General features: G+C 48.5%; 1 protein-coding gene and 1 long non-coding RNA gene across 3 annotated transcripts; one reads left to right on the forward strand and one right to left on the reverse strand.

Annotated features, from left to right (window-relative positions):
- Positions 1–818: 818 nt before the first annotated feature.
- Positions 819–8,591, forward strand: LOC136478378 (uncharacterized). The gene is made up of 3 exons (XR_010764251.1): positions 819–967; positions 2,097–2,230; positions 8,162–8,591. It is a non-coding gene; the product is annotated as an uncharacterized lncRNA (long non-coding RNA).
- On the reverse strand, positions 3,903–8,253 carry LOC136478377 (serine/threonine-protein kinase PCRK1-like). Of its 2 annotated transcripts, XM_066476812.1 has the most exons (5): positions 7,782–8,241; positions 6,717–7,096; positions 5,834–6,094; positions 5,527–5,649; positions 3,903–4,677 (listed from the first exon to the last, which is right to left on the reverse strand). In XM_066476812.1, exons 2-5 carry the CDS (start codon positions 7,092–7,094, stop codon positions 4,180–4,182), a joined length of 1,260 nt encoding a protein of 419 aa, XP_066332909.1. In that variant the 5' UTR covers positions 7,095–7,096; positions 7,782–8,241; the 3' UTR covers positions 3,903–4,179. The 2 variants fall into 2 exon arrangements, with proteins under 2 accessions (XP_066332909.1, XP_066332910.1); XM_066476813.1 differs by lacking the exon at positions 5,527–5,649 and having other exon boundaries at positions 7,782–8,253.
- Positions 8,592–10,168: the final 1,577 nt, after the last annotated feature.

Consider the following 10,168-nt stretch of genomic DNA (forward strand, 5'->3'; position numbering starts at 1 on the left):
CCGCAAGCTAAAATCCTCGCCCGTGCCCGCGCCCGCGCTTGCTATCCGCCACGGGCAGAAAACCGCGCCCGCACCCGCTATCCGCGGATAGCGCATGCCCACGGGCATGCCCGTGTACCCGCATAGCTACACGATGGGGCGACGGGCAGAGTTGCGGTCTTGCGGACGACGGATCCGGTCCTTCGGCGACGGCCGGCGCGGGAACGGATGGCGCTGGCGGGCGGCGGCACTGGGGGGAGATGGGGGCGGCGCTGACAGCGCTGGCGGGCGGCGTCACTGGGGGAAGATGGGGGCGACGCTGGGGGAGATGGCCAGCGGCGGCGCTGGCGGCGGCCGGCCGGCGGCGGCACTGGACTGGATCGGGACTCGGCGGCTCGGCCACCCCAGGAGTCGAAATGGGGGAGATGGGGGACGGGGTCACGGGGGGAGTTGCGACTCGCGACGGCGGCACGGCGCGGGAGTGTTGTGTGCGGCGGGCAGAGGGAGATTGAGAGGGAGAAATAAAACCCTAGACTCTGAGTATATATGCATGGTATTGGGTTGAGGCCACGTGTCAAGTATTAGAGCGGGTCTAGCGGGTTTGCGCGTGCGGATATCATTTTTTCACGCCCGTGAGCAAATATCCGTTGGGTTTAGGGTCGTGCCCGCGCCCGTGCCCACGAGCACATACTTAGACCCATATCCGTGCCCATCGGGTTTCATATCCACGGGTTTGCGACTTTACGGCGACTTTACGGGTATTTTGCCAACTACAACCACCACTACTTCTCTCCCGGTTGGACAAGAGGGCGGGTCTCTTTCCGCAGCCACAGGCCACAGCCGCCGAGTCTCTCTTCTCATCTCATCTAAAGAATGGCTGGCGTCTAGCACCGCCCATCATCGGCATCGGATCGTTCTGAAGTTGAGCTCAGGATAGGCCGCCGATTCTTTCGGATTGGCTGCCTGCGACGGCAGTCCGGTCATCCAGGTCACATCTCGCCTGAATCTCAACCATTTTCCCATTCATTTTTCCATACTACTGTGAGAAAAATAGCAATCCTTTATGTTTCGCACAAACAGAATTACTCCCTCTGTCCCGTTTTCAGAGTCGCTCCAGCCATCAATGAAGTCCAGTAAAGATTCCACTCACCAGGACGCTGACTGTGTCCAGATGCAATGAAAATTCTCGTCACCTAGACACTTTAATGATGTGCCAAAACGACATACGTATCGGGACAGAGGGAGTACTGCGCTATCACACCCAACGGGTTCGAGGAGGAGAGAATTTCCTTCGATGCTATTCACTTTCCTTATGCATTATTGAAAATTTTCACTTCCTTTTATGTCATTGGTATATAAATCGGATCCAAGCATATTCGGCACGAACAGCTTAGTGGACAGGGTCTGCACAGCAAAACGCAAATCTGAAAGTCGTCTCGATATGTTTATTTTAATTATTTTTTACACTGAAAACTATGCGTGTGGCCCGAAAACACCGTCCAGATGCACGACGTGAAACGTTCATGGTCTCGTGGACATGATATTTTTCGTCAAAAGAAATGAAACTGGCTTTATCTGGACAATCCTAGACCGACAGCCTGTTCGGTTGGCTGGTTCGCGAAGAAATACTATTGGCTGGTTTATGTGAGAGAAAAAACTGTTCCGACTGGAAATGTACGATCGTTTATGACAAGCCATAGCCAAACAACAGGCTGCAAGAAATAGTTAGTTCTAGTTCGAATTTTGTTCTCTTCTACGCTACTACCGCTACCTAGATTAGATAAGATCACCATTAGAGTTTTGATTCTTGACAATTGTTTTAAGAAACTTCAGGGGCTTACCATTACTCCTCACAAACACGTTGTTTTATGAGGCAGTACGTTTTTTATCACCTCCTTCACTAGGGTACCAAAACTACTATCCATATCAATCCTAACATGTGGACACCACATGATAGTGGATGCCTCATTTATTTTTTCTTTTCGCCTTTGCCTCACCTCCTCGTTATCTCTATTCTCTTTTCTCTCGTCGCTCCTCCATACTACCATTGTGCCGCCTCATCATCTATTCCCCTCCCTCTTTTCTCATTTTGGGTTTGCTCCTTCCTTGGCTTGCAGATTGCAGATCTCATGCGGGCAAAGGTGGATGGAGGAAGCGGTGAGCCCGTGGCCATCGTCGTCGATCTCCACCCAGATTAAGGAGCAGACGAGCATAGTGAATCTAGGTGGAGATCCACCTCCACGTCATCAAGGTATGTCGCGGTCCTCAATCTCCACCTCGTTGTGCTATGGGTAGAGGCAGATGAAGGAGCAGGTACGCATGGTGAATTTGTGCGGAGATCTGTCTCTACACAGTCGAGGTATAGGCCACCGTCCTCGATCTCCACCTTGTTGTGCTGTGGGTTGAGGCGGATGAAGGAGCGGGCAGGCATGGTGAATCTAGACGGAGATCTGCCTCACGGCGTCGATGCATGTCCCCATCCTCAATCTTCACCTCATCGTGTTGTGGGTCAAGGCAGATGAAGGAGCACGCGAGCATAGTGAATCTAGGCGAAGATCCGCCTCCACGCCATCGAGGTATGCTGGCGTCCTCGATCCCCACCTTGACGTGTTGTGGCCTGTGGGTCGAGGTAGATGAAGGAGGAGACGGGCATGGTGAATTTAGGCGGAGATCCGCCTCCATGCCATCGAGGTATGTCGCTGTCGTCGATCTCAATCCCATCGTGCTGTGGGTCAAGGCAGATGAAGGAATAGGCAGGTGGGCATGGTGAATCTAAGCGGAGATCTGCCTCCGCACCGCCGAGGTATACCGTCGTCCTAAATTTCCATCTCATCGTGTTGTGGGTCAAGGCCGATGAAGGAACGGGCAGGCGGGCACAGGGAATCTAGGCGGAAATTCGCCTCCATGTTGTTGTCCTCGATTTTCACCTCGTCGTGTTATGGGTTGAGGCCGATGAAAAACCATATGGGCATGATGAATCTAGGTAGAGACCCGCCTCCACACCTTTGAGGTATGCACCAAGCTCCTCTTCCCAATCCTCTTTTTTTTTATTGAAAATCTTCCCCCATCCTCTTTTCTCTAGTGTCTCCCTTCTCTTTTTTTTTCCTTTGCCTCCAATCCCCGTTATCTCTCTCTCTCTCTCTCTCATCTCTCTTCCACTTCACCCTTCTCATCCATACTTTCTCTTCTATCTTTTGGCATCTCACCTCTCTCCTTCCCTCATCATGGAAATCTATCAGGAGGTGGTGGATGGGGCAGGGTTATGTACGAGGGCTGACAGAGCGAGTCTGTGACCTCATCCTCGTCCTCCACCTCGTCGTGCGGTGGGTCGAGCCAGATGACAGGGGAGGTGGGCATGGGAGATATGGACAGGATTTGCCCCGTCCTGATGCGCTGCCAAGCTCCTCTTCTTCTTCCTCATTCCTTTCTCTTCATTTTCTCTCCTAGGCCCACGCTCAACGTGAAATGTGGTTGTGGTTGCGCCAAAAAAAAAAAAAAATGGAGATTGAGGATCGCAGTCCACGATTGGAAAGGAGGGTGGTTTTATTGGTCGAGCTTTTGCTGATCCGCTAGAGTTGCTCTAGTCTAGTGGTTGTTGCTCTGACCTTAGTTGACTAACACGCTCGAGTTACATTTGAGGCCCTACTACCCTAGAATGATGGATCAAAGAAAGGGTTGGGGCTCTGCTATTGGAAGTAGCCATCCATGCTGGCAGAGTGGCAAAAGGGTGGACGAAAAAATGAGACCAGGATACCCTGGCCATCAGTCAAAAAATGGCATAGAAGGGAATGGGAATCTGAATCAATGGACCAGAACCGAAGCAGACTTCCCCCGAAGACCATTCCTATTTTCTAATTCTACTGAAGGGATTCTCCCAAAAACGAAGAGCCAGCAGAAATTGCACTGAAAACACAAGGGGCCCCTATAGATCACCATATCGCAGCTCACACATTGTGTTAACCACAGGAGTCAAAACCAGGTGAATTACACACAGCACTACTCTACACGAACGCCACCACTCAACTGTGCACCTTGTCTTTCTTTCTTTCTTCTTCTCGACTGGCATGCATGCATGAACTGACCCTATACCAACCAAGCACTACAAACGGTGGAACTGTTACCACCGTCTCTATGAACAGCTACTGTACTTACAGCACCAGAGCAGAGCCACTCCCGCCTCCTCAGAGGTCCTTCACGATCTCAGGCTTTCCAGCCCCGCCACACGATGTTTAACCCGAACTCCCGGAGCCTCCTCCTCAGCGACCCTTTCTTGGCGCGCTTGGTGCCCGGCTCCGAGGCCGAGCCGCGGTAGTGCAGCAGCGGGGGCTGCGGCGGGCCGGTCCCGACGCTGTCCACGATCTTCTGGACCATGTCATACACTTCGCTCATCTTGGGGCGGGACTTGGGCATCCGGACCAGGCACCGGTTCGCGACGCTGGACAGCTTTGTCATGGACTTGAGGTTGTAGTGCCCTTCCAGCCGTGGGTCGACAATGATGGGGAACCGCTTCACGTCAGATATGTACGGCTTCACCCAGTCTAGAAGCTTCTGCTCGCTCTTTGGACGGTTCTTGTCGATGGGGCGGCGGCCTGTGATGAGCTCGTACAGAAGGACACCATAGCTCCATATGTCGCTCTTCGCAGTGAGGCGTCCAGTCTGCATGTACTCTGGAGCTGCATAGCCTAGAGTTCCAACGACCTGTTCAAAATGAAACATAACAACAGGATGATAGTTAGATGGATGTTAACTTCAGACTGCTCTAGGAACCAACTAGTGAAATGGTATGGAGAGGACATAAACGTAAAACTATCAATGGCAAATAGTTATGGTAGCTGGTAACTTGGCAAAAGCAATCTTTAATAATGTGCTGCTCTATTTGTTATCAAGAGGTGTACCATATCTTTCAAGTCCAATGAGCAATGAAATCCTACTTTCCTGCTCTTTTTGGCTGCAGAAAACTCCTTTTTAAATATATAATCAGTAGGGGGGCAACCCCTCCTGTTTCCTAAAAAACTTGGAACAAACAGTTTAAAATTGAATTATCGTAACCTACGATTACAAAAAAAGAGGTGACTTCTGTAACAACCAACCCCCCCCCCCCCCCCCCCCCCCCCCCCCCCCAGGCGAGTAATTTGCCTAGAACACAGTGACATGCTACATTCTGAAGCTGGTCGAGAAATGAATATAGTACTTGCAATGTTTTCAAGTAACCGAACCTCTCTATTACTTCAATTCCATTCTCAAATTTTTTGACTCTGTTCTTCATGTCTGGTACAGAAACTAAATATATGCATTAAGAGGTTACTTGTGCAAGTAGTAAACAAAAATAATTCGTATCCAATTTCATTGGCACAAAAAGTCAACAATGTTATAGAATTACAGCTCAAAGAGCTTACTAGTTGCCTATTTTTCTTCATCATAATTATCTTTTGTTCAAGTAATAACACATTTCATCACTTGAATACCTACTTACCAAGGATACAAAACACTATTCAATCAAAACACACTAATGTAATAAACTAACTGTCGGCTTGTAATTGTGCATACCGCTGTGGAAACATGGGTCAGACCTTCTGCTGGTCCATGCCTAGCCAAACCAAAGTCTGACAATTTAGCATCCCAGTTTTCATCCAACAAAATGTTAGATGTTTTCAGGTCTCGGAAAATAACCTGCATGAATATCTTAAATTTAGAGGGTAGATATAACTTATGGAACAGTTAAAGCATACTGCAGCATTTGGTATTTCATTTATTCCTTGTGCGAGGTACAGATGCAGAGGGATGCTATTGTCCCACAGATGTTTCAGATTGTGCAAGTGTTATGGTCTCCATGATCATAAAGTAAATGAGTTACCTGGAATTCCATTTCTTCATGCAGATACTTCAGTCCCCGGGCAGAATCAAGAGCTACTTTTAGTCTCATTGGCCACGACAGAGTAGAAGTTGACCTACTCGACAAGTGATCATCCACACTTCCATTAGGCATATATTCATACACTAGAAGCCGTTGCACTCCCCTCTCATCATCATCAGCACAGTAGCCTATTAGTTTAACTAGGTTTGGATGGTCCACAATTCCAAGCACATTCATCTCTGTTAACCACTCCTTCTGCCCCTGGAGAAAGACCATATTTTATTAGAATCAATACAGGAAGCTAAACCTAGACAGCATACGTGACTTCAAAATGACTCATCAAGCATGTGGGATTGAAAGGATTTCGAGGTATGCTTGGCTTTATATTTTGTCTACTAGCGTTTTCTACTTTTCTATATGGCAACTAGTTGACTCACTAAGCCTAGAACAATGAGCATGGAAGATGGAACTGTAAATGCAAGAAAAGTAAAATAAATTACTGTGCATTCCCTGAAGCAGGTGGACCTACTTAATGGTTTCTTTCCTGAAGAAATGATGACTGAAAATTTTTGGTTTATTTCTGCTATGCTGAGTTTGACTATCCATAGCTAGGTCCAAATAAGACTGCTGGTTCTACAGAATGACGATGACAACAATAGCATTTGTATGTAGCTATAATTTAATAACTTTAAGAACATTCAACAGTAACCAGACTAGCTTGCTAGTTTTAAATGGTAGGGAACGAAAAGATGGTGAGAACTGGCAAAAACTACGGCAGCTTGTGTTGTAAACTCTAATTATTTTCTACCTGATACAAAGATACGCTGCTCTCATACATATTCTATGGGGGAAAAAAAAACAAAAGATGGTGAGAAACACTTGCCTGAAGTCCTTTACGATTCAACTGCTTAACAGCAATCTCAATTCGTTCACTCGGTTCGTCAGAGGTCTTGATGACACCCCTGTACACACAGCCAAAGCCACCCTCGCCAACCATGAGAGACCGGCTGAAGTTGCGGGTGGCACTCTTCAATTCAGCAAAGGAGAACACCCTCAGGTTAGACGGGCGGTCAGTGAAGCTGGGGTACTGCGTCCTCCTTATCGACTCGGCGCTCATGTCTGAGACATTCAAGGAGGTGAAGTCTGAACCGGAGCGGACATCGCGCTCTGTTGATGTTGTGCTCATGGACCGTACAGAGGCCGACTTAGTGACAGGATCCTTCTCTTTGGCGTCTCCATGCAAGAAAGGCAGGCACCTCATTGCTGCAATGCAGTGGGAATCAATTAGTGCTTCCCCTCATAAAACACAAATGCCGATTACATAATTGGGGTCATGCAAAATAATGTTTCGGCAACAGGTGGTGCGGGACAAGAACAGGCAACCAAGTTCAGATTTTTTTTTTCAGATGGTAAAAATGCTTGGAATTTTTTAGATGCAACAAGTGGAGATAAATTGACATGATTACTAGTACTCCGCAAACGAATGGAAGCTGAAGTGAGAACCTAATTGGCTCTGTAGGCAGCGACCATGGCTGTTCAACTGTAACAGATTTGATAAAAAAGGGGGGAGAGCCTTTAATCAGTACAAAGCCCAAAGAAACCTCAAATTCAGACAGCGCCAGGCCAAATACCATGCCTTTAATTTGGACTGAAGTAGCAGAATCTATGCGCAAGAGTTCTACAACCGTGACGAGGTGAGCAGCGCAAGACAGCAGGTACGAGGGGAGCGCAATAGCATCAGTCATGAAACAACCCTAAGACTAAGAATCAAACCAGGAACTACGAACAGCCTTAAATCCCACCGAATCAACCTTAATTAACCCCAAGCCTGGAACCGGCGCTTGATCTCCACGAAAACCGGTGAGAACGGACAGGACACGACGAAGCATAAGGAGAACTAGAGCAGGAAGCATGGAAAAAAAAAGAGGCCTTTACAGCAGCAACACACCTGCCTATCTTGCGGCGTCGGGGCTGATCGATTCGGGGGGAGTGGAGACGCCCGGCCCGGCGGTGTCCCGTGGACGGAGGGGAGCTCCGATCCGGGACGCGACGTGGGGAGACAGGGACTCAGGGACAGGGAGCACACGGCGGCAGCAGCAGCAGCAGCAGCAACGGCGGTCAAAGCTGGGAGCTTGTCTGAAACGGGAAGAAAGGTGGCTTTCTCCTCCGCTCCTCCGCTCTGCCTCTCCTCCTGCGAGGCTGAGGCTCGGACTCCGCAGTGTCACCAACCAAGAAGCTGCGAAGCAAAGACCATTCCTTCTGTTTTATAATATACTATATCAGAGTGTTTGTTTACGCTCAGATTTTCTTTTCCCTCCGCGAACGCAGCACGCAGGTGAGAAGACGACGGGCGGACGGGGCGAGGACGGAGGAAGAATTCCTTCCTGGTCGTCACGGGGAGTAGAGATGAGGGTGACGGGAGGAGCACGAGGGCAGGGAGGTCAGCAGAGGTGGGGGATGGATCGCCGGACGCGACAAATTTATTGCAGTCCGCTCTATCTGTCCGCGCCGCGCAGGCGCAGCACGAGAGAGAGAGAGAGAGCAGCCAACGTTGCAGTGTCACTGCTGCTTTTCGAATTTCTTTGGCATGTTTCTGTAGGAAGGCTGCCTACCTTTTTTGGTTGTTGAGAAAAAAGCTAGTATAAAAGATGTTTTCTTTGTGGGGGCAGCGTCAGGAATTAACCAACTGCTCCAACTAACGTCGTCTTTGCCACGCCCTTCAAAGCGGCCGTTTACACGAAACCACACGACAGCCCATGGCAACATGGCATGAGTGGATCTGCACACAGTTTATGTACAAACCCTAAACATAACCTTGTTTTTTTTAAACTACCCTAAACATAGCTTGGCGAGGCACAAAAGGAAACAGTTCACCGGAGTTTTATCCCGGATGTATGGCCATAAGATGCTTGAAATGTACTAGAGTAGTAGCACGTGGGATTCTAAAGGAAATATAAATGTTTGTTTGGTAGTACTTCGCTTCGCCCTTTTCGTCACCCGCTCCTAGTGAAAATCAAGTCAGGTGATTCGCCCTTTTTGCGCTGACCGACAAGCAGCCTGTTCGCTTGCTCGTAAACGATCGTAAATTTCCAGCCAGGGACAGTGTTTTTCTCTTACACCAAACCAGCCAGCAGTAAATAATCCACGATCGTTTACGGCCTCCCGAACATGCTGAAGGCAAACTTGCTCCCCTGACTCCACATCAGTTGTGCCCGACCCCGCAGCCAAACACGCCCCATCAAGCTAGCTGAAGTTGAGTTGAGAGAAGAAGCAAATGTATTTCACACATGGAGCTAGCCGCCATAGTTCGATGCAAGCCGCCAAACCGAATACTGCATCACCCTTTCTGAGTCAGATGTGGGTCTGCCGCGCGCGTAGGCTGTTACCCTACAGCCTGCAAAGGCACCAGATCCGAGGAAACTAGAGGAAAGGAGAAGGTGGAGAGGGGAAAAAAAATCTCTGCATGCGTGATGCAGAAACTCTCACGTGCAACACTGTTTTGCTGCCGTCCATGCGTCCTAAATACGGATATTTTTCGAGCGTATTTGAAACCGAATCTGTTTAGAGGGGTTGAGATCTGTCCGTATCCGAGTCCGGATATCTAACATCCGAGACCGTATCCGTATCCGAATACTCAAATCGCATATTTATGATGTCGATATCCAATCATATCCTATCCGACATAGTTGATATTATCCGTATTCGAATCCGAATCCGGACAGAAATATGAAAACAAATGTAATATCGGTGATATCCGTCCGTATCCGATCCGTTTTTATCCCTAGTCCTAACTCAACTTGTTCTGTTCGGCTTGTTCTGTTTTTTCAGCCGGCTTGTTCTGAACAGAGCACTTCATCGAGAGAGTGTTGGACTGAACTGGATTATTTACTGTTTATGCTGAAAAACACTGTCCATGTGTCCTAACTCAACACTGTTCGGCTGGCTGGTCATCCGGTTTGTTCTGTTTTTTTTCAGCCAAAGCAATATTTTTCTCTCATAACATTCCAGCATAAACAGTATTTTCAACATTAAGTAAATAATCCAGTTCAGCCGAACACTCTCTCCATGAAGTGCTCTGTTCAGCAGAAAGATAGGGCGGCAGCCGAGACCAAGCAGGCAGCATGCAACCATGCACGACGCTGGCCAACAGATTAAAGACCAGACGACATACGATCGGTGTTGCACGGGATGTTTTCTGCATCACGAGTGCAGAGTATTTTTTTTCTTGGAGAGGGGATTTGCCTTGCCGTCATCGTCATTATATCTACATGGACCTCCTGTAACATGAGCATCTCTTCAAAGGATTAGCCAAAAAGACTAGCTATAAATTTACTG

This window comes from Miscanthus floridulus, chromosome 8 (assembly GCF_019320115.1).
Source record: "Miscanthus floridulus cultivar M001 chromosome 8, ASM1932011v1, whole genome shotgun sequence".
NCBI classification, from domain to species: domain Eukaryota; kingdom Viridiplantae; phylum Streptophyta; class Magnoliopsida; order Poales; family Poaceae; genus Miscanthus; species Miscanthus floridulus.

Coding starts and splice junctions, on each gene's coding strand:
- LOC136478377 (XM_066476812.1), bottom strand. CDS start 7,094: ATGAGGTGCCTGCCTTTCTTGCATGGAGACGCCAAAGAGAAGGATCCT. Junction 6,095..6,716: donor TGAATCGTAAAGGACTTCAG/GCAAGTGTTTCT, acceptor GTCTTTCTCCAG/GGGCAGAAGGAGTGGTTAAC. Junction 5,650..5,833: donor ATGAAGAAATGGAATTCCAG/GTAACTCATTTA, acceptor ATATTCATGCAG/GTTATTTTCCGAGACCTGAA.